General features: G+C 37.5%; 2 protein-coding genes across 2 annotated transcripts; both read right to left on the reverse strand.

Moving 5' to 3' along the window:
- Window positions 1-276: 276 nt before the first annotated feature.
- On the reverse strand, window positions 277-25,009 carry PTPN20 (protein tyrosine phosphatase non-receptor type 20). Its single transcript, XM_056130434.1, has 7 exons — window positions 24,940-25,009; window positions 22,036-22,178; window positions 18,329-18,419; window positions 9,700-10,034; window positions 4,607-4,822; window positions 1,611-1,673; window positions 277-351 (listed from the first exon to the last, which is right to left on the reverse strand). Exons 1-7 carry the CDS (start codon window positions 25,007-25,009, stop codon window positions 277-279), a joined length of 993 nt encoding a protein of 330 aa, XP_055986409.1.
- On the reverse strand, window positions 14,774-15,153 carry LOC130038681 (coiled-coil-helix-coiled-coil-helix domain-containing protein 2-like). Its single transcript, XM_056130524.1, has one exon. It carries the CDS (start codon window positions 15,143-15,145, stop codon window positions 14,774-14,776), a length of 372 nt encoding a protein of 123 aa, XP_055986499.1. The 5' UTR covers window positions 15,146-15,153.
- Window positions 25,010-25,408: the final 399 nt, after the last annotated feature.

Genomic DNA, 25,408 nt, shown 5'->3' on the forward strand with positions numbered 1-25,408 from the left:
TTTAAATCCTTTATCGTGCTCCATAATCCTTTCTCCAGAAATAGGAATACTGAATTTTTTTCAAGTAACTTTTGTTGGAAACTGTGGGTTCATGTTTTCGTACTATTTAAGTAAGATAAAAAAAATATTTACTCCGAACCAAATAATGCTGCCTTTAGGGAGTTGTCAGGAACAAAATCAAATGACACACAGAGGAAGCACAATGTATGCCTAAGCAAAGTCCTCCAATCAGCTTGATATGTTCTCGATGAGGAGACTCCAAGCCACGTGGTATTTTCATGACAATTTTAAGTGAGACATAATCTTCCGGAAAACATCAAGCACAACTTTATAGCAAAACTTATACTGCTCCTATATGCACATATATGAAAAACAACAGAATGTTAAGTTGTTGAATGCCAATATACAGTTTCAGAGAACATGTTCATAATTTTCAACTATAAAGGGAAAGTTCTTACGGAGAACATTTAACCAAGAACTTCTTATGTAAAGGTTTGTTTCTAATATGAAGGGTTTGTTTCTAATATGAAGAAGATCCTAATATATTTTGGTTTAGAACTTGTTAACTGAAGGTTTAACTGAATAGAGGAGAATCTGACTCGTAATCTCAATTTGATAACATCTCTAAATAAATCTAATTAAAATATTTTTTGAGATGTAGCTTCAAGTCTCTTGGGCAATTTAGTTCAAAATAAGGTACTTTATAACACTGGCCTATAAACACTTCACCACAAGAATTTAGGGATCGGGGGGGCCAAAGCAGGTACTTGTCTTACACACAGCTGACCAAGTTTGATCGCCAGCATCCCAGATCCCCTCCAGAAGTGATTTTTGATCACTGAGTCAGGAGTAAGCCCTGAGCACTACCAGTCTGGGGAAAAAACAATAATAATAATAATAATAATAATAATAATTTAGGGTGCTTATATGCTTTAATTATTCTCTTGAAGATCTCCCACGAAATGAAATTAATATGTGACATAACAGGTATTTTTTAAATAGAATTCCAAGAATCCTTGGGGCTGAAGTGATAGCACAGCGGGTAGGGTGTTTGCCTTGCACGCAGCTGACCCGGTTCAATTCCCAGCATCCCATATGGTCCCCTGAGCACCGCCAGGGATAATTCCTGATTGCAAAGCCAGGAGTAACCCCTGTGCATCGCCAGGTGTGACCCAAAAAGCAAAAAAAAAAAATCAAATTCCAAAAATTCTTACATTTTAGTGTGATGTAAATATTCCACATTTTATTCATAAAGTCACAAAAATAACCTTTCATATTAAATAATAAGGCATTATGTATGCCTTATTATATATGTCTGGGCGTCAAATAACTTGTTTCAGTATTGGTGCCTCCTATATATATATATATATATATATATATATATATATATATATATATACTGAATAGAGGAGAATATATATATCAGCTTATAGAAATCTCTTAACATGAATAATTTTAGCAGTAATACCAAAGAAAATTTATATCTATCTCAAAATGTAAGATTCAATAAGATAATGTGGGGAAAGGAACTTTATAAACTGCAATACACTATGTAATCTTGATCTTTATATTCATTAACCCTCCTATTAGAATTTATGTGGTGAGTTTACCTGCGTTTGAATCATGCCGGGACGTTGTTGTCTCATTTGGGACACTATATTCCTGATATTGAACTGCAACAAGATAATAGTAATTTCATAATATATGTAAAGGGAAAACACAAACCCACAGATTTCCAGATCAATATTCCACATTCCCAGTAAATGAGATGAGATGTCAAATTTTACCCAGAAATATCTGTTTTGCAGCCAAAAAAATACACTATTTCCAACATAGCCATTGAATAAGAAAGTTTTCTTTAAATTGGTTTCCAGGGAAAATCAGAAAGCAATAATTAAAGAAATTTAAAAAAAAAAAGATTTCCAAAAGAAATAACAAATTTGCCCCTGTTACCTTTCTGTTCTCTGAAGGGACTGCTTAAACAAGCACTATAATTTAGGAAAAGTATTTAGCATAGAAAATTTCTTCTGAACACAATATTAACAGATATATTTCTTCTATAAAGAGCCCTCTTAACTCCAGTGTATGATTAAGCCACTTCAAATCTTGACCACATTTGGTGGTGCCATTCTTTGTATTAGACTTTCTGATAGATTTCTAGTAATATATTTTAGTGGTTTTAATTTTACTTCCCTAAGGACTAATGAAGTAAATAATCTCTTCATGTGTCCTGAGCAACAGTTGCCTCAACACCAGATTCCGCTCTAGCACCTGGGCCTGCACTGCCCAAAGTGGCCACTGGGTTGGTGCAGATCAGCTATGGCTGACCCACAAGGAGATGAGTTCTGAAATTGAGAAGTGTTTAGAAATTCTTGTATATATCAAAGCATCACTTTGCTAAAAGATATCTAGGTTGTTTCCTGTTTGGAGCTGCTATGGATGAGTCTGCTATTAATACAGATTTTTGTGAGGAAACTCTGGTTGCATGTCTCTGGGATAAATACCCAAAAGCACCATTGCCGGGATTACATAGTTAAATTGGTCTAGTTTAGATGTGTTATTTGATTTTTTTAATGAATCACAGTTACATATTTACAAACTTTTGTGATTACGTTTCAGTCATACAATGATCAAGCACCCATCCCTCCACCAGTGTCCATTCTCCACCACAAATGTTTCCAATATTCCCCCCTCCCCCCACCGCTGTGGCAGACACATTCTCTTTTACTCTCTCTCTCCTATTGGGTGTTATGGGTCACATTATGGGTACTAAGTGGCCATCATGTTTGGTCTATAGTCTACTTTCAGTGCACATCTCCCGTCCTGAGTGAGTCCTCCAAGCATCATTTACTTGGTGGTCCCTTCTCTATCTCAGCTGCTTTTTCCATCAGTATGTGAGGCAGATGTGTTATTTGAAAAAGACTGTCTAACTATTTTCCTAAATAGGTATACTATTTCATTCTTGCAAGCAATGTGTGATTAAGCCACTTCAAATCATCACCACATTTGGTGGCGTTACTCTTTTTTGCATTAGCCTGCCTGACAGATGCCTAGTAATACCTCCTCATGGTTTAATTTTATTTGTCTATAGGATAATGAAGTAGAGAATCTTTTTAAATGTTTGTTGTCTATGTATTTTCTTTGGTGAAATATCTCTTCATATCTTAAAATATCATGTGATATTTTCAAACTGAAATACTCTTATTTTGGGGGGATTTTATTACTACATTTTGAGGATCGTTATATATTCTAGATTTGTTGCCTTTGTTGGATGTGTGGTTTGTAAAAAGTTTCTCCAAGTCTGTGTATTTTTATTTTTTCCATGGTTCTTTCACATATGAAAATTTTAATTTGCTTTTCCCCAAATATCAATTATGGCAAGAATGTTAACTCTCACTACCTATATTCAAATGGTACTTGAAGTTCTAAGAAACATAATAGGGACAAAAAAAAAAGAAAGGTGGCCTGTAATTTGGAAAGGGAAGGTAGGGGAGGGAAGTGAAGGGGAAGGAATGAAAGGAGAAGGAAAGTAAATGGGAAGGGAGGAGAGAGAAAGAGGAGTGAAGTGGGGGAGAGGAGGAGAATAAAATTGATCAAGAAGACTAACAGAGGTACATTGTACGACTGAAACATAAGCACAAAAGTTTGTAATAATAACAATAATAATAAAGAGATAATTTTAAAAGAAAATAAGACAAACAGATCTAAAGTAAAGGTAAAGGTAAAGGTAAAGGCCCTCCCGTTGATCGTCGATTTGCTCGAGCGGGCCCAGTAACGTCTCCATTGGAGACTTTGTTGTTACTGTGTCTGGCATATCGAATACTCTCGGTAGCTTGCCGAGCTCTCCGAGAGGGGCGGAGGAATCGAACTCGGGTCGGCCATGTTGGCCGCTTGTAAGGCGAATGCCCTACCCGCTGTGCTATCGCTCCAGCTAAAGTCATATTCCTAAATTAGGTTAATCAAAATAAACCTAATAACATAATCACAATATGGTTATATCTTTTCTGGTTCCAAATTTTGGAGAAAAGTAAAGAATTGTTCACAATTGTTTAAAAACCCTCAAATTCTATTTTCTTTATTTTACATAAGATAAATCTAGGTTTTATGGAAGATGCTTTTTAATTTGCTTTTTACAAATTAACCAAACTCAAAATTATGTGGCAAAACTGGCAGTCAAATTCAGAGACCTCTTATGAACTCTCAAGTTTACATATTTTCCAACATGCTCACATAGATTTTTCATTCATTAAAAACAAGCACCTTTCTTTGACATTCTCTAAGAAGATTCTAGAAATTATGTGTGAGCAAGGGAAGAAAAAAGGAAAAGGGATTCACAATTACTGTGCATTGGTGTGTTCCACACACTGCCAACTGGAACATATTTATTCCAGTCATTCGTATTTTGCATTTTGATCCTCAGAGCCACCACCACCAGAAACCTGAAACAGTTAAGAAACAGGGACCCAAAGTTCAAATGTCTTCTATTTACTAAGTCGCCCTAGAAGACTCAACATATAAGGCTGTGATGAGTACGGTACTTACAAACACAGTAAGCATAGAAAGCTGTATCTGCTTACAGCTTATCTGTTTGTCTGCTTACACTTACCGTAAAGTTCTTTTCAATGGCACAGAACACGACGTCCACACATAAAAATACCCCCGTCCGGCCTACGCCAGCACTGCAGTGAACCACGAGAGGTCCTGTAAGGTGGCTCTTCCTCACATAGCGAACATACTTTATAAAATCATCTACTGAGGTAGGAGTGCCATGGTCTGGCCAGTTGGTGAATTGCATTTGTTTTACAAGATGACTAGTTCCTGTCTGTTGAGAAAAGGATGAGAAGAAAGAAGAGAGGGTGGGGGGGTGAAGAGAGAAGATTTATTGGCTTCTTATGTTTGAGATCTCATTGCAATGTCTAAGATAATACTAATACTAATACATAACTTGAAAAATGTCTCTGTGGTAATGAGATAAGATTTCTAACAGCAGTATGAACTGAGCACTTACTACATTCCAGGTACAAAAAAATTTGCTAAGATGCCACACCTCATTTATTTCTCATATCAATCCTACAAAGTTGGCACCCTTTAATTCTCCTTTTAACAGATAAAAAAGGATTAGAGGGGTTGAGAGATTAAGAAATCAGAGGGAAGGCTCATTTGTTTGCAGCTAGGACTATAACATAGGTCTCCAAAATCTAAATCTATTGTCTTTCTTCTGTACAGAGTGACTTCAGGGGAAAAAAATAAGAATTAAAAAATAAATAAATAAAACATGGATGGGCTGACCTGTAGTGAATGAGATATAAATGAAACCTATCTTAGCTTAAGTATTCTGATGGCAAATTTTAGTTTCGCATTTCTTGACTAAGGGGGCACTAGACTTCTCTGGACATTAGGACCTGGCACTTAATGATCATGACTGTAGACTTCCTAATCTGAAGCTTGTTTTCAAGCTTCCTAGAAGCAGTGTCATGAAGCCTATCACAGAGCGGGTAAGAAAAGCAAAAGTAAACTTTAAGTTTACTCCCTTCCAAATATCCTTAGTGCCATGTGCAGCCCTCAATAAACTTTACTCGGGTACCCTTACAGGAAAACTCAGAATGAGTTTTGCACTCTTTTGCTTATCTCTAATTTGCCTCTTAAGTTCTAGATAAAAATAAGCTTTCCTAAGTTATCGATTGAAAACACAAGCTTAAATCACTCTCACTACTGAGATCCAAAAGGCTAAGAATTGAAAGCCAAAAATCTAGTGAAGACACTAAGTTGAGGATAGCTCTGACCCTATTATATTTCCATCATTAAATTTCTCCTGCTACTGCTACCTACTGCGAACCTGGAAAAAGATGGAACTTACCACTTTTCTGACCCAGTTCCCTATGACAGAACTTTGAATACAGAAACTACCTCTAAGGGTTCACAGATGGAACCAAACATTAAACCCATGCAGAGACCACTGTTATAAGCCTCCTATCTTGTCTATATTTTCCAAGTATTCTGTTATACTATGCAACAGTATTAGTCAAATATTATTTGGAACTGCTGTGTTTAGTATCTTCCTTCCCTATTAGACTGTGTATACTGAGAGTTGAGATTATGTCTGATTTCTTTCCCCAGCAACTGACAGGTATTGTTACCTATATGACAGGAAACAATCAGCATGGGAGTGCAGGAAGAGGCAAATCCCGACTTATATAACAAAAAGAGGACTCTATGTCCCTAACACATAACTCGTAAGCTCGGCATTAATGTCAGACTTTGTTATAATTCTTGGCCTCACTTGTCACCACTCTCGTTCCAGTCCTCATGCTCCTCAAACCCCCTACTCTTCTATGTCTTTAAATCTGTCCGCACTCAGAACCCCAACATAAACTCTATAAAACACTCAATCATCTATACCGTGTCTCCCATGAACTCTACATTCTCTGCAGTCATCTCTAATTGAAATCAACCAATTCGCTTATGTTCCTAGAACCATAAAACACAGGCACTCCTTGCAGTTCTTTCAAAACCCAATTTATAATCCCTTCATGCATAAACAACTATTTCTTTTGAACTCCACAGCTTCTAGCTTCATATCCCCAGTTCTACAATTGAATGGCTAGATCAATCTGCCTCCTGATCAATCTGCCACATTCACTGGAGATCCTGGTTTTCACTCCCCCACAAACTCTGACATCATCAAGGGAAAATTTAGGGTCTCAGGAGCCAAACACTCTCTACCCACATATCTCTCTTTTTTTTTTACTCTTTTTTAGAGCAAGCTACCGAGAGTATTCAATATGCCAGACACAGTAACAACAAAGTCTCCAATGGAGACGTTACTGGGCCCGCTCGAGCAAATCAATGATCAACGGGAGGGCCTTTACTTTTACTTTACTTTTTTAGAAGAGACCATGCTTTTTCTTTTTTGGTCTAGGCTCCAAAAGGATGATCACTTTTTGGACTTAGTATCATTTTAGTGTCCTGTACCAAAATTCTCCCAAGTTCCTAAACTTCAACATTACTTCCAGACCAAAATCTCAAATGCCACTGCTTCTTTTGTGCTTCACTTCAAGTTCAACAACAATACAACCAAATGGAACTCTCCAGTCCTTCATTTACTGTCCATTATTTACTCACAGTTGATTAGACCCTGCTTCTTTTCAGTTTCCAAATAAATTTACATTAATGTTTGGTTATCTCAAGCATTCTTTAATCATACTGCCAACTCATTTGAATCTTGCCACATTAATGAACACAGTTCACCCTGTGTCAGTCCCAAAACCTATATTCAAAGACCTTTATGTGAAGAAAATAATTGTAGTTGCATATTTTATTATTTTTTTCAAATTTATGGGTATAAGCACAGGAACCCATTTTTGAATCAATGTCAATACATCAATAAACATTTGTGGTAGTGACTCCACATCTCATCACTCTTTTCAAGCTTTCTGTTTAACCTCCACCCTAGTTCACTTTTGTTAAACTAATCTGTCTGCTAATCAAATTTACTTCTAGCAATATAACTCATCATTTTTCACCTGTAACCTACTCTATTCAACTTTCCAAAGTTATTGGAGAATCAATTATTATTCTAGATGAAAACTTCTACAATGGTATAAATGATAAATGTCCTATATCTATACTGTCCAATAAGGTAGCCATGTGTGACGTATCTAAACTCTTGAAATGTGTCCCTTGCACACATTTCACATTAATTTTATTCTTTAAAATTTTATGTAAGTTTAGCTAATTCACATGTCATTACCATCCTGGATAACACATTTATGATTACTCTTCCTGTCACTTATAAATCACAAGTCATATTATGCACTTCCGTCAGTTTTATCTAAAAACACTGAAACTTTTGCATCTCAACTGAATCTGTGATAGTTTATCTCTCCACTTTTTTATTTTTATTAAAATGCGTCAGTATCTCCCAAATATCTTCATAATAAATTTCATGCTCCTGAGGAGAAAACTAAAACATTTGAGCTATTTCCTGTTGACTTTTTATTGCTTCATTTCATCTCTCATTACTCTCACATTTAACTTTTGCATTCCCGAAACACTTAGCTACCTACATTTCTCTACATAGCCTCCATGCTACTTTATATCAATGTATTAATCATCTACTTTTTCTTTTTCATTTGCATAATTTCCAATTTGAGTAACCGTCACCCCCTCAGTATAACTTCCCCCAAATCACAGGGAATGTTAAGTACATTCCTTCAGAGTCCTTAAGGCACTCCATACAGATTTAAGTATTAACCTTGACCTTAGTATCAGTTCCACTGGAAGTATCAATAAGCATACCAAATTCTTTAATACTCAGTTAAGAAGAGACAGTGCCTGGAACAGTGATTAACATGCCTAAGTACCAAATCTATTTCTATTGCCCTAGGCAGAAGCATCAAAGTATATCCCAGGATTGAGCACATTTCAATATTCAGTCTTTCTACCATATCTCTCCTTTTCTTTTAGTTTTAATACAAGCATGGTGAGATACACATTTACAAAACTATTCATGGTTGGGTTTCAGTTATACAATGTTCCAACACCCATCCCCACCTCTCCTCTTTGAAATTTTTATCTCTTCAATCAGAGTTAGATTAACTAGAAGCATAAGTAGTTTTCATTCTTAGACAGTGCCTGGCTGTCCTCACTGGGGCCTCTTGGAGGAGGACGGGTTGAGTTTCCCTCTCCTCCCCGAGCAGAGCCCCGGCAGCTGAAGACCACCGAGACCCAGCCACAGTCATGCTGAGACTACTCTCCACATGCTCAGAGAAGCCTCACACATGAAGGAACCGGCAAAGGAACCCAGGTGTGCGGGACCGGGGCTGAGATCTCCAAGCCTGCTCGGTTTGGGACTGAGCCTCCTCCACCCAGATCCCCCATCTTACAGTAGCTAGACAGTTACACCCACCAACTGCTATGTAACCCTATCAACGGCCAGGATCCAGTGACTATAAAACCAAGCTCCTGGAAGCACGCAGCCGCGACCTCTTATTCTCTAGTTCTCACTCTCAGATAACTCGGCAGGCTACGGAGTGCAACCTGCCCGCATATATGCCTGACTGGGAACACCTGTAAAGGTGATTAGAGGCTGCCCCAAAAGCCTCCATCCCTCTTGGAGAGCCCGGCAAGCTACCGAGAGTATCCCGCCTGCATGGCAGAGCCTGGCAAACTACCCGTGGCATACTTGATATGCCAAAAACAGTAACAATGATGGTCCTCATTTCCCTGACCCTGAAAAAGCCCCCCAAATCCCATTGGCTACACTAGCACGTGACAGGGACAAATGGAGACATTACTGATGGAGACGTTAGTGATGGCGATTCTTAGTTTTCAATACTAAGGAAAAGTAGGAAGAAATTACTTTTACAAGTATTCTCAGTCTTTATCCTATCCTACTAATCCCTTGTCCTGTCACATGTGCTTAGATAAGAAATATATAACATTGCAAATCACAATACCCAAAAGGAGAGAGAGAGAAGAAAAGCACCTGCCCTTAAGGGTGGGGAGTGGGAGGTGATAGGAGGGAAACCAGGGATACTGGTGTTGGGAAATGTACACTGGTGGAGAGATGGGTGTTGGAATACTGTATGACTAAAATTCAATCATGAATAGCTTTGTGATGCTCTAAAAAATAACAAAATTTTTAAAAACATTAAAAAATAAAATAAAGAAATATATAATATTATTTTTTAAACTTACAGACTTTTTTACAACTTGAAATATTCGAATGACAAAATCTCGAAGCATCTGGTAGTTCTTCAGGAAAATACGACAGCTTCTCAATTCCAAAGGCTTGCTTACAGAAATGGGCCAGTAGTGGTGGCATTTGACTATTCCACCTTCAAGTTCTCTGGTTATCATCACAATAACATCAGAGTTGTTTTCCACAACCATTTGCCAAAAGTCGTCCATGGTACCTGGCAGAGGACCTTGAGTAGCTATATAAAAATACTCTTCTTCAGAATTGATTATTCTAATATAACTAGCATTGATGTAGTCCTTGTTTTCCCCAAGAGGAACACGTGTTGAATCGTCTATTACAAAAACAGAAATATCTGGTAGATTTAGGAAAAGTAGGCGGGGCATCACCCATCTTTGCTCAGGGCTTAATCCTGTCTCTGCATTCAGGGATCACTCCTGGGAGTACTACATGGAGTGCCTGGGATCAAGCCTAGGTAAGATGTGTGCCAGGCAAGCACCTTACCCACTGTACTACCTCTCTGGCTCCAAAATTGTTTCCATTTATTCATTTCCTACTAAATAGCGAAGATTGTCACAAGTATCTAGGCACTTAGAGAGATTTCCGTTAAACATTAGGTCAGGACAGTACCTACTATTCTCCAATATTATATATATATGTATATGTATATAAAAGTAGCAAGTACTCTCAAAAGGAGACTATTATGAAAAATTATAGCAAATGTTTTCCTTTCTAATAGGGCAGGTGGACAGTTTTCTTTAAAAAAATTTTTGTATTTTAAGTGAAATCTGAAAGAAATTAATTTTATCATTAAAGTATTTTTGCTAGCATAATTATAGTATATTGCTAAATTATAAAGGAAGTAACATGTTTAACTTAGATCTTTCACCATATATAATGAAACACACACATCATATATAATTTTTTTAATTGGCAAATATTAAAATCCTAGCAGTTTAATAGTAATTTTTGTTATCTAAATTTTTTATTTAAATATTTTTATTGTGAGCACACTATCTTATAGTAGAAAAGCTTGACTTTTATTTTCAAAAGAGGTTAAGTCTATGAAAATTAATCTTGTTTTCAGATCAAAAACCCACAATTACTTTCTTCAAAGTCTTAAACAGAGATAAAAGGTAAAGGCCCTCCCGTTGATCATCGATTTGCTCGAGCGGGCCCAGTAACGTTTCCATTGGAGACTTTGTTGTTACTGTGTCTGGCATATCGAATACTCTCGGTAGCTTGCCGGGCTCTCCGAGAGGGGCGGAGGAATCGAACTCGGGTCGGCCATGTTGGCTGCGTGCAAGGCAAACGCCCTACCCGCTATGAACAGGAAAAACAAATTGTTTACACAACTGACTTAAAAAGAATTTTCCCAGGCAGAAATGTCTCCAGACCTTGTGCCCGGTGTACCCGGCTGAATTTCAGATCCAGGGCACCCCAGAGGGAGGGAAGGGCAGGTGAGTTTCTCCACCCTCCCAAGCAGAGCCCTGGCAGCCTAAAGCCTCCAGAACTCAATCACTGCCATGCATATGGCCAGACTTCACAGATTCAGACGAGCCTCATCCATAAATGAATCTGTTGGAAAACTCAGGTATGCAGGTTTTGTGACCCAAATCTCCAGGCTCCTAGAAAGTCAGTAATGGGTGATCTCCCCCACTGCCATCCCTCTGTTCCTCTGGGAGCCTGGCAGTCATGCCCATGAACCACCTCTAGCACCCAATAAGCCCATTAACAGGCCATGATCCAGAGACTCATAAATAAATCTCAAAAGAGATCAAGTGAACTCCAAGGATCCTCCCAGACTCACCACTAAGACGATGCAGCTGTTAGAAAAGATGAAGTCATGAAATTTGCTTATAAATGGATGGACATGGAGAGTATCATGCTAAATGAAATTAGTAAGAAATAGAGGGACAGACATAGAAGTACTGCACTCATTTGTGGAATATAAAATAACATAATATAAGACTAAAACCTAAAGATAGTTGAGACAAGGGCCAGGAGGATCGCTCTATGGTTTGGAAGTCTGCCTCATATGCTGGGAGAAAAGGCAGGTGGGATGGAGAAGGGACCACTAAGTCAATGATGGTTGGGGTATCACTCAGGATGGAGGTGTGTGCTGAAAGTAGACTAAGAACCAACCAAACATGGTGGCCTCTCAGTATCTGTATTGCAAAATATAATGCCCCAAAGTAGAGAGAGAGTAAGAAGGGAGGTGCCTGCCACAGAGACTGGGGGCGGGAAGGGTGGGGGTAGCAGGACAGACACTGGGAACATTGGTGGTGGAAAATGCACACTGGTGGAAGGATGGGTGTTCAATCATTGTATGACTGATAATCACGAAAGCTTTGTAACTATATCTCACAGTGATTCAATTTAAAAAAAAAAGTCATCATTCAGTAAAAAATTTAACACCAGCTGTATCACCCCATCAAAATTTTAGAATCCCTGAAGAAAAGAGCCTCATGCTACCAGTAGTAGCACACCACATTGGATGGGATATAAAGCAGAAGGCAACCAAATATTAACACAGAAGACTTAACCCTTAACAACAGATTAGTAATCTCTTACACAAAAGCTTACTGACTCCAAGATGAAATACAATAATCTTCACACACTTTCTTCTAAGAAAATCTTTTTGATCATTTTTAGTGAATTAATCACAATAAGCAATACAAAATAAATCATTTCAGACATGCTGTTGGAGCAGGCGTGGATGGTTGTTGAGAAAACAGAAAATAATGGTGGTAGGAAGATGTAATGGTGGTAAGTTTAGTGTTAGAATATTGAATGTAATAAACCACTGTGAATAGTTTTATAAAAATAAATTTTTCAATTAAATTAAATTTTTGAAAATTTTTGAAAATTTAAATGATGTAAAAAAGTAACTAATAATTGGTGCTGGATAGGTATAATACAGAAGTTGAGGCAATTGCCTGACATATGGCCTACCTGGGTTCAATCTCCAACACCACATGTGGTTCCCCAAGCCCTACCAGAAGTGATCTTTGAGCTACACCAAAAGTGATCTCTTAGCACCAACTCTGTGACCCCCCTAAAAAACAATTATTATTAGTAGTAGTAGTAGTATGCTAATGCTAAGTGGCTTTCAATTGCCAGTCTGTAGACTGCTGTTGGTGTGCAGGTGTCAAAAGACTGAAAACCATTGTGATAAAGGTTACAAAGCATAAAAGAGCATATGCAAACTGAATTTAAGAATAAATTTATGAGATATGAAGCATGAAACAAATAAATTCTCCCCAAAATAAAATATAGCAATAGGATTTATTGCAAATAGACATACCAACTTACAGAGTTTTATGTACTTTGTATCACCTTATTTGAATTTCCATCCAATCCACTAAAGGAAGCATATTACTTATGCTTCTCAGAGAAGGAATTTATCTTTTATTCATTTATTTTTTGGTTTTTTCGTCACACCCAGTGGTGCTTGGGACTTACTCCTGGCACTGCACTCAGGGATAATTCCTGGTGGAGCTTAGGGGACAATAGGGGATGCCAGGAATCGAACCGGGTTAGTTGTGTGCAAGAAAGTCAAGCACCCTACCCACTGTACCATCATTCCAGCCCCCAAAAATAAATTTCTTTTTATTCAACATGGCTAAGTGATTTTGTTCCATTTTATTAAGAAATTCTTAGAGTCCTCAAATTCTATGATTTTCTGCCCTTGCTAGCCTTCAAGAAAGACTCACATTGACAGATGGATCATAATAAGTATTTAGACAACTGTAGCACTGTAGCACTGTCCTCCCATTGTTCATTGATTTTGCTCAAGTGGGCACCAGTAATGTCTCACAACAAATTCTGAAACTTGTTACTGTTTTTGGCATATCAAATATACCACAGGGAGCTTACTAGGCTCTGCCATGCAGGCAGGATACTCTCAGTAGCTTGTAGGGCTCTCCAAGAGGTGCAGAGGAATTGAACTCAGGTCAGCCGCATGCAAGGCAAATGCCTTACACACCATGCTATCGCTCCAGCCCATTTACACAATAATCATAAATAAAATCATTAAAACCTCAAGAATATCAGCAGATCTGAGTGTTGGGGTAAAATCTCAAATAATAATGGTGGGTCTGGTGTCAAAATATTGAATGTGATCAAAGTAGAGAGAGAGAGTAATGTGGAAATCATCTGTCCCACAGGTAGGGGAGGGTGTAGGATGGGGATATACTGGGGTTGTTGGAAGGGGAGAATGGACACTGGTGAAGGTACGGGTGTTTCATTGTATGACTGAGACTTAGACCCAAAAGCTTTGTAACTGCTTGCACGGTGATTCAATAAATAAAATTATAAAAAATGAAAAAAAATCCTCAAGAATAATACAGCATTAAAGCTGCAGACAGTAGCAAATAATTGGCTAGTGAATCACTAGAGGTGGCAATGAGAGCTATCAATACAATTTCCAGTTCTTCATTCCTGTATCCTGGCTGAAGTCCCCCAATCACCACCACCACCACCACCCACAAATAAAACCCTCATTATATAATGAACATTAATGTGGAGCATATATGGCTTCCTAAGGAGCACTGCTTCATCCCTAAGAAGTATTGTCTCCTAGCTGGCACTACAATGAGTCTCTGACAGTCTATTCTACTATTCTATCAAGCCAGGTAACTCAGGATGATGAGGAATATGAGGGAATGATCAGTGGGTACACTGCATGAGCCCATTTCTACAAATAATTGACCTCAAACATAAGGTTTTAAAATTGGAATCAATGTATGAGTTACACAGCATTCTGTAGTTCCAAAGATACAGATTTGTTAGCACGCAGCAAAAGCAGACCCATCTACAGTGTCTACTCTTTTACAGAAAAATAACATTGTTCCCTTATTGAGAGAATTAGTACAATGGAATAAACTGCCATCGAGTAACGTGGCTGATTACCCTGAGAAATGGTGTCATATTAGTGATTATGTCTGTTGGACATTATGTATGTCATTATGTAGATGTAGGCTTAAATTCCTCTTAGGTAAATACATAGGAGTATTTTATAGGAGTATATATAAATATATATGAGCAAATATTATATTTATTTATTTATTCTTATATTATTTCATAGTGGCAAGGCCCAAACTGGTGCTGCTGCTGGTAAGCTGGCTGAGTTCCCTGCGGCTTCTGGTAAGTGATAGCAGGCCTTGCGGGCTCAGCAGTACTTCCTCCACTGAAGCCCGCAGTGATGGCATGACCAACAGTGTGGCCAACAGCAGAGCCCACGGCCACACCAGCTGCAGTGCTCGCCATCTGGGCCATGAGGCCAGGCTGGCGGGGGGCAGCTGCTGGGGAACCGACAGCAGATGGCGGAGCTGCAGCTGGTGGCTGAGCCACTGGTGCTGGCCGGGGCGCAGCTCTCATCTGTGATGCCCGGCTGGCCAGAGGGGCCACGCGGGAGGTGCGACTTCGGCTTCCACGCAGCATGATAACGGCACAGGAAGGGTATCTCGCCCACACGGCAGATCCTGGCAAGCTACCCGTGATGTATTCGATATGCCAAACACAGTAACAACAAAGTCTCCAATGGAGACATTACTGGGCCCGCTCGAGCAAATCGATGAACAATGGGAGGACTTATTCTTATATTATAGACGTATAGTTGTAATCCACTCTTATAGATTTATGTTTAACTTTATAAGAAACTGCTAAACTTTCTCCCATTGTAGTGGGTATGAAATAATCTTATTATAGTTTTAATTTGCATTTCCCCAATGATTAATGATCTTGAACATCTTATCACCTATATATTTTCTTTGGTAAAGTGAAAACTCACAGCCTTTGCTAAACTTGTTTTGGGGTCAGTTATCTCTCTATTATTAGTTATCTATCCATCTATTATTCTATCGAGTTGTTTTAATTTTTTACACCTTCTAAACGCATGTCCTTTTTTAAAAATTTTTATTAGTGAAACACCATGAAGTACAGTTGTAGACTTACAAATTTTTATGCTTGGGTTTCAGTTATACAATGATCAAATACCCATCCCTCCACCAGTGCCCATTCTCTACCACCACTGATCCCAGTATCCCTCCCACACCCCATCCCACCATCCCACCCTACCTCTGTGGCAGGGCATTCCCTTTTGTTGTCTCTCTCCTTTTGAGTGCTGTGATTTACAAAAGAGACATTGAGTGGCAATCATGTTCGGTCTATAGTCTACTCTCATCCTGAGTGGAACCTCCCAACACCCTTTATTTGGTGCTCCCTTCTCTATGTAAGCTAATGCAAGCCCTTTGTAAGATAAATGTTTTGAATATATTTTTTCTCCCAGTATGCTTCTTGACTTTTCATTTTTAAACAGTTCACTTTTCAGCACACCTTTAAATTTGATGACGTTAGACTTGTGCTTTTCTTTAAAAAAAATAATTATAGTGTACCTAATTAAGAAACTTTGAGGTTGGAAAGACAGTCTAACAGGCAGGGAGCTTGCATGCAGTTGACCCAGGTTTGATTCCCCAGCATCCCATATGGTCCCCTGAGCACTCCAGGCATGATCCTTGAGTGCAGAGCCAGGAATAAACCCCGAGCATCTCTGAGTCTGAGCATCTCTGAGTATTGCTCAAAAATAAACAAGCAAAAAGAAACTTGGTAAATTTAAGGATACCAAAATTTTCTCTTAGATTTTCTTCAAAATTTTTATTGCTTAAGCTAATATTTAAGATGTCTTCACTTGAATTTGGTGAGTATATGAGGTAAGGTATATAAAAGATAAACATAACTAATTTTAAATGTAAACATGCAAATATAAATGATTTATTGAGAGATATCCTTTTCCTATTAATTCTCATCTTTAAGTTTAGATATTATCACCTGTCCTGACCTTGCTCATGTGATTAAGGAAAGCTAAGTTCAAATGTACTCTGAACAGAATCACTCTCCTAATTAGTTCTCAGTATATGTTGATCCAAAGACAAGTACAGAAAAGTATTAGGCCAGGAGTCAGAGAACCTGGCCCACTCCTTTATTAATTTTTAAAACAGTTTTGCGCCAGCACTTATTTTCTCACCTATGAAATAGAAAAACTAACATTTGACTGGTCTACTTTAGAGAAATTCTATGAATATTAAATAATATTATGTATTTTTAAATGCTTTGTAAAGGATTTTTGAAAAATAAAAGCTTATGCTTATACCAATAAAAAAAGACAGAAAAATAGTAAAAGAGCAATAAATAGCCTAAGGCAACAAAACTAGAGAGTTCGTCTACAGAACTCAGAGTACCTGGGATAGGGATTGAGCAGGAGGGGTCCTTGGGGCATTGATGGAGGGAAATAGGTGTTCTGGTGGTGGGTAGTGTTGGAACAAATTATGTTTGAAACTACAGCTAACAGTATTGTATTGGAGAGATAGTACTGTGAGTAGGGTGCTTGCCTTGCAAATAGTGGAACTGGGTGCAACCCCCCCAGCATCTAGTATTGATCATCCCCTCAGTCCTCCAGGAGTTATCCCTAAGTTCAAGACCAGGAGTAAGCCTTAGCACCACTGTGTATTGTGTATAAACACACAACAACTATATAAACAAGATTGTAAATCATAGTGTCAAAATAAAATGAAATGTAAAATGTAAGAAAAAACTTAAAATGCTTTGTAAACTGTAGCATGCTCTAGATATACAAGCTATTGTATTTACACCCTAAATAATCCTGGACATTCTTGTTTCATATGGTACTATAGGACCATAACTATTACTGTGCAAGTTAAAGTCATATAATAATTTATCATTAACATCCTTAATAATCAATAAGACAGTAGTTCCATACACATGTAAACTTTTGCCAAATAACAAAATTCTTACAGTTGCCATGAAAAGTATAAGTAAATTGGAAAATGGTAAAGCTAATATTTACAACAGAAAAATTTAAAACAATAGAAACACTAGAATTAGAACACATGATTTTATTTAAAAAAAAACTTACTGAGAGTAACCTGAACAGTGTTCGCCTCTTCTTCATCTATCTTGGACAACTACGTGGTTACAATAAATAAGACATAGAGTAATAGAGGAAGGGTCAAGCAGGATGAAGTAAAATAGAAACTTAATTTGGAAAAAAAATTCACTTTGAAAGGAGTTTGATATATAGAATGTTATATTCTGCCTAAGATTAAAAATGTGTTGTGTTTTGTTTCTGTTCACCCAGCACAAAGAAGTAAATGTATTGGATATTCTGTTAAAGGGCAGCCTTCTGGTAGAGGGAAGGTTACCAGCTTTACTGTCAAGGACAAAGGACAAACAGTCCTCACAGTAACGAGTCTACAATGGTCAAGCCAGAGTGGTGAGGGCAAGGGATGTCAAAAATTACAAGTATCTCTGACTATTACATGTTATGCTTTAGACAGTTTATGGCCTGAGAAGAAGCAATGGCTAAAAAATAGTGTAAACATTGCTGTAACTAATGCTGTGACAGTGGTGGAAAGAAGCACTTGGAATTGTAAATTTGACCTTCACCAAGTTCTGGGACTCAAAAACATGCCCAGGGCACCTACTTCCAGTTCTTCATCATCACCATGCATGGGTCAAATTCCCAAGACTAAAAGTCATACATACAACCCACTTTTTAATCTCTTCCCAAATATGAAAAGAAAAATAATTAAAATCATTTTAGCTTACATGGAAGAATGTCTCGATATCTGTTTTTCTCTCTGTTGCTTAATTTACTCCCATAGATGAACTCATCAGGCTTATTCTTAAAATCTAAAGACTTTAAAAGGTAAGAAATATCAGTTATGTATTTAGTATGACAAAGAAAAAGAAAATGTGATCTGGTTTAGTGCTCATAATCCTTAAACTTCTGTATAATATTACTTACCTGATATTACAGTACCATGTAAAATATATTAATTTTTTTAAAAGTTTTATTAGTGACAAACCAAGAGGTACAGTTGTAGACCTACAAATTTTTGTGCTTGGGTTTCAATTATACAATGATTAAGTACCCATCCCTCTACCAGTGCCCATTTTCCACCGCCACGAATCCCAGTATCCCTCCCACCCACCCCCAACCCCCATCCCACCCTGCCTCTGTGGCAGGGCATTCCCTTTTGTTCTCTTTCTCCTTCTGGGTGCTGTGGTTTGCAAAAGAGGCATTGAGGAGCAATCATGTTCAGTCTATAGTCTACTTTCAGCATGCTTCTCCCATCCTGGGAGGATCCTCCCAACACCCTTTATTTGGTGCTTCCTTCTCTATCTGAGCTGCCTTTCCCCCTAGCATGTGTGGCTGGCCTCCAAGCCATGGAGTAAAATTCCTGGTACTAATCTCGGCCATTCTTGGGTGTTAGTCTCCTATTTTGTTACTTTATGCTCCCCAGATGAATGCAATCTTTCTATGTCTGTCCCTCTATTTCTGACTCATTTTACTTAGCATGATACTTTCCATGTAGTACCACTTGTATGTAAATTTCATGACTTAATCTTTTCTAACAGCTACATAGTACTCCATTGTGTAGATGTACCAAAGTTTCTTTAACCAGTATCCGTTCTCGGGCACTCAGGTTTTTTCCAGATTCTGGCTATTGTAAAGAGTACTGCAATGAAAATATATTAAATTTGAGATGTAATCAGTAAGTTTCTTGATAAGAAAATCTTAAACCCTATGGAGATAGGTTTCCCTTTTTAAGTTCCATGTCTTTTACTTTAAAAATCTTTTGCAGAACATTCACTTTCTAGGTCCTTCTCATAACTCTATTATTTCATGAATAAATGTAATACTAGCAACAAAATTATATAAACAAAAATTATAAAGTATAAACAGTTCCACCATTTATTCTGTTTTCTCTCACAATTTACCCCATGAAGAAATAACTGAAATACCAATTAAAGAATCCTTCCTTTAAAAAAAATTAAATAATCTCTAATTTGAATTTTTCTCATAATGGCCATTACACTTCCAAGTTATTTTCAGTCATAATGTGTCATTTTTCTAGACATCTGAAAACCAAAAAAGGTTCCAATTAACTATAACATCACATATGCATGTGTTAATATTTCTTAACCAAGCATAAACTCAATAAAAATTCATCAAACATTCAGTACTAGTCAGCCTGTCCTAGATATTAGATTCAAAGGTGAATCTGCAAATGACCTCATCCTAGGTAGTTAACAGAGACGTCAGAGAATGATCAGTGTACAGAACTATTGGCATAGAGAACAGCAATGAATTGTACCTGAAGGTAGGAGAAGAAAAGCTCCTAAAAAAGAAACAGCTCTTCAACTGGCCAGTGTGAAAAAAAATTCTTTTTTAGTCACATGAAAGCCTATAAGTAATGGAAGGAAAAAGAAGTGAATATGAAGGGGTGTAATTCCAGGTGGGATGACAGGAAGAAAGGCGAAACACATGTAATTATCCTCTCCGGGAAACACTGAATACATGTCATAAGAGCATAGACCATATAATGTAGCCTGAAGGGAAAATAAAATTACCTAGTAAAAAGACCTTGTGTGGCATAATCAAAAGAATAAAAATGTATCAGTAGTTTTACTCCATTAGAGTAGTTGTGAATAAAACCCAAGAGTTTATACTTTTTCTAAAGCTTTCAACAACCTCTGAGTAGCCAACATGGCACCACCAGTGTTTTGTTTTGTTTTGTTTTGCTTTTTGGGTCACACCTGGAGATGCACAAGGGTTATTCCTGGCTCTACTCTCAGGAATTACTCCTGGCAGTGCTCAGGGACCATATGGGATGCTGGGAATCGAACTTGTGTCAGCTGTGTGCAAGGCAAACGCCCTACCTGCTGTGCTATCGTTCCAGCCCACCCCACCAGAGTTTTAAATAAATGTTGGAACCAGTGTCATCGTGAAGTTATTAAGCATTTGGATAATATGGCTATTTTTAAAACCTTTCTAACATTTTTTCCATGTATAACATGAAGTTGGAAAAAAATCTGTAGGAAAAAACAGAATAATTCCTTAAAGGAAGAGTAAAAGGAAATACTAGTATTAAGAGGTGGCAAAGAGATAATACAAAGCTAGCTAATTGAAAGTGCCTATATCTGAATAAATAAAGCAATGGAACAAGCACAAGAATAAATCAAAATATATATGGGGCTTGAAAATATGAGCAAATGACCATTTACATCACTGAAGTTCAGATATTGGACTCATTAGACAGCCATATAATTCTGAGTCCTTACCAAATATCTTATGCCAAATTAAATTCTGGTTGAATCAGAGCTTTTAAATACCATGAAAGTGGCAGAAACATGAAATAATCACTATAATCCTAAAATGAAAGAGTGATTCCTAAAGGTTACAGAAAATTCTGGAACCCCCAAAGAAAAGAATGTCATACTTGACCAAAAAAACGTTTTCATGTGTTTGTAATATAAACAACAAAATGAGGAAATTTAAGATATGTTAAATAAATAATGGATAATTTCTTCATATGTGAAGAGTGATTAATTGAGAGTCTGTGGTCTACAATAGTATTAATAATGTTTTTTCTGAAACTATAAATTTTTTTCAAAAAATAAAAGTGTTCAGTTTAAAAAGAAGAACCTTGCACTCTGATAACAGTAAAAAAAATTATCAAGCAGGGTAGGGGTCAGCAGAGATGGAACAGACTAGAAGTGACCTAGGGAAAAAACTGACCTTAGAATACTCTGATGGTAGCAATGGAGGTTCAGCATCTTTGTACACCAAAAGCATAAATATTAACACTACTATCAACCATGTTGCCTCAATAATAACACATCTTAAATCAAAGAAAGCAATGCCAATGAGATTAACAAGAAATCATTTATCATTTAAGAAATTAGTAAAAATTCAAAACTTTGTTAGCACTAAAATACTAGTTGCCTTTCTAGAAATATGTTCTTAAGAATATTCATACATATCACAGGTATACAGAGGAGCTTGCTGCTCTTAATAACCAAGACTAGAATAATCTCAATTTCTGTTGAAAATTATTTTCCTAAAGAAAGGATCTTTACCCTTATAAATTAATAACCATGCAACACTTAAAAGTAATGGGAGTTATACATGCTGATCATATTTTTAATTATTATGTGAATTTTTTAATGAAAGAAAAGAGAGATTGAATACTAAGTAAAGTACAAGTCAACAATTTTTCTGGAAATTTACACAACAAAGTTAATAACAGAAATGGCACTATATAGTAAAAGATGGAAAACAGAAACTATATATTTTATAATTTTTCATGCTATTTGACTTTTATTACTATGTACAGCAATGGCTTTAAATCAAGTTTAATAATTAAGAACAAAACCAATACACTCAATATAATGGAGAAATAAAGGAAACACTCTATTAGTAATGTTGAAAATAAATCATACAAAACTTTTAAGACCAATATATTTACCATAAATTCCTGAAAAATTCCAAATTCTGTTTTCTGAAGCATCTTAAATGAATCCTTGAGAACTGATTCCTCTTTAATAGTGAGTATTAGTGGCTGAATCAGAGCCAGTTGAGTTAATTCCATTTCAGAAACAATTTGTGGACCTTATAAAGGAAAAAGATTCATATTTGTTAATAGTTTGTAAAGAGAATTGGTGTAGTTTTTGCTTAAATAGAATAAAAGCACAGTCACTTAAGGCAAATGGAATTTTATTTTTTCAGAGGAAGGCTCAAATACTTTAAAAGAAAATTATCTATTTTGGAAAAACCATGAGCATGTAGTTTGAAATTACGCAAAACCACTTGTGGAAAAGGATAAGTGATATTATATATGCCTACATTGATAATCATGTCAAGGCAAACACATAAAAGACTTGTCCTCTATAACCTCTACCAAGAAACTCCTAGAAACAATAGACTTGCATAGTAAAGTTGCAGGCTATAAAATCAATATCCAAAAGTCCATGGCTTTCCTATATGCAAACAGTGAGAGAGAAGAAAGTGACATGAAAAAAACAATCCCATTCACAAATGTGCCCCAGAAAATCAAGTACCTAGAAATCAGCTTAACTAAGGAAGTAAAAAACCTGTACAAAGAAAACTACAAAACGCTACTTCAGGAAATAAAAGAGGACACGAGAAAATGGAAAGATATCCCCTGCTCATGGATTCGGAGAATTAACATTGTCAAAATGGCAATACTTCCCAAAGCATTGTAAAAATTCAATGTGATCCTTACCCATGACATTCTTCAAAGAAATGGAGCAAACACTCCTGAGATTTCTATGGAACAATATGCCCCCACGAATAGCTAAAGCAATTTTTGGGGAAAAGAAAATGAGAGGAATAAACCTCCCTAACTTCAAACTCTGGGGCTGGAGCGATAGCACAGCAGTAGGGCATTTGCCTTGCACGCAGCCAACATGGCTGACCCGAGTTCGATTCCTCCGCCCCTCTCGGAGAGCCCGGCAAGTTACCGAGAGTATCTCGCCCGCACAGCAGAGCCTGGCAAGCTCCCCGTGACGTATTTGATATGCCAAACACAGTAACAACGAAGTCTCCAATGTAGATGCTACTGGGCCCGCTCGAGCAAATCAAGGGCTGATATCAAGGATATACAAAGTACTGGTTGAACTCCACGAGAAGTAAACATCCAACCCCATCAAAAAATGGGGCAACAAAATGAATAGAAAATTTCTCAAAGAAGAAATCCAAATGGCTAAAAGGCACATGAGAAAATGTTCTACATCATTAATCATCAGGGAGATGCAGATCAGAACAACAATGAGATATCATCTCACACCACAGAGACTGGCCCACAGCCACAAGAACGAAAGCAACCGATGCTGGCGTGGATGTGGCGAGAAAGGGACCCTCCTTCACTGCTGGTGGCAATGCCGACTGGTTCATCCCTTTTAGAAAGCAGTATGGACGATTCTCAAAAAATTAGAAATTGAGCTCCCATTTGACTAAGTAATACTACTCCCTGGGAATATATCCCAGAGGGGCAAAAAAAGCGAAGTGGCACTTGCACTTGTTTGTTCATTGCAGCACTCTTTACAATAGCCAGAATCTGGAAAAAACCCGTGTGCCCGAGAACAGATGACTGGTTAAAGAAACTTTGTACATCTACACAATGGAGTACTATGTAGCTGTTAGAAAAGATGAAGTCATGAAGTTTACATACAAATGGTACTCCATGGAAAGTATCATGCTAAGCAAAATAAGTCAGAAAGAGAGGGACAGACATAGAAAGATTGCATTCATCTGGGGAGCATAAAGTAACAAAATAGGAGATTAACACCCAAAAATAGCCGAAATAAGTAACAGGTTTACTCCATGGCTTGGAGGCCAGCCACACATGCTAGGAGGAAAGGCAGCTCAGATAGAGAAGGGAGCACCAAATAAAGGGTGTTGGGAGGATCCTCCCAGGATGGCAGAGCATGCTGAAAGTAGACTATAGACCGAACATGACTGCCCGTCAATGCCTCTTTTGCAAACCACAACACCCAAAAGGAGAGAGAGAAAAAAAGGGAATGCCCTGCCACAGAAGCAGGGTGAGATGGGGGGGGAGGGGGGGAATGGAGGGTGGGAGGGATACTGGGATCTGTGGTGGTGGGAAATGGGCACTGGTGGAGGGATGGGTACTCGATCATTGTATAACTAAAACCCAAGTACAAAAATTTGTAAGTCTACAACTGTACCTCGTGGTGTTTCACTAATAAAAATTTTTAAAAAAGTACTTGTCCAGGAAAAAAGAGAATGTTTGCCCTCTCAGAGACCTTGTGCTGGAAACTCTTGAAGGCTGATATGATAGAATATGGAAAGTCTAAGCATCACTATTATAAAATATATCAAAAAACGCATGCATGTGCACAGAGTTTATATGCATGCACACATACACACAGGCACACACATCACACATAACTGCATACTACGTAAAAATGCACATACATCAAAGACTGACTATATATAATGTAATTAATAGGAAATACATATCACTGTCACTGTCCTCCCGTTGTTCATCGATTTACTCGAGCAGGCCCAGTAACGTCTCCATTGAAGACTTTGTTGTTACTGTGTTTGGCATATCGAATACATCACGGGTAGCTTGCCAGGCGGGCAAGATACTCTTGGTAGCTTGCCGGGCTCTCTGAGAGGGGCAGAGGAATCTAACTCGGGGCAGCCATGTTGGCTGCGTGCAAGGCAAACGCCCTAATGCTGTGCTATCACTCCAGTTCGGGAAATACATATATATGATGTTATTTATAATTATCATTTAAATGTATTTATTGTGCATTTACAAACAATAATAGAATATAAACCTTTAATAATAAACAGAATCCTTTATATTTTTAAATATTACTTATCATGCTTTTAAGAGAGTACTCTCTGTGGAAGGAACTTTCCTTAATGAAGTCCAAGCCATCTACCATAATGCGCACAGCAAGCTTTACTCTCAAAGGAGAAAAACTAAAAGCCTTCCCTCTAACATCAGGCACAAAACAAGGTTGTCCACCCTCACCACTTCTATTCAATATAGTACTTCTCCCAGCCGTTAGGGAAGAGAAAGATGTCAAAACATCAGATAGGACAGGAAGAAATCAAGCTCTTACCATGAAGGCGTAATTCTATACTTAGAGAATCCTAAAGACTCAACCAAAAAGCTCCTAGAAACAACAGATTTATATAATAGAGTGGCAGGTTATAAAATCAATGCCCAAAAGTCCATGGTTTTCCTATATACAAACAATGAAAGAGAAGAAAGATATATTTTAAAAATCCTGTCACAATTGTGACTCATAAAATCAAGTACTTCACAATAATCAGCTTAA

This window comes from Sorex fumeus, unplaced genomic scaffold (genome assembly GCF_029834395.1).
Source record: "Sorex fumeus unplaced genomic scaffold, SorFum_2.1 ptg000078l, whole genome shotgun sequence".
Lineage (NCBI taxonomy): Eukaryota > Metazoa > Chordata > Mammalia > Eulipotyphla > Soricidae > Sorex > Sorex fumeus.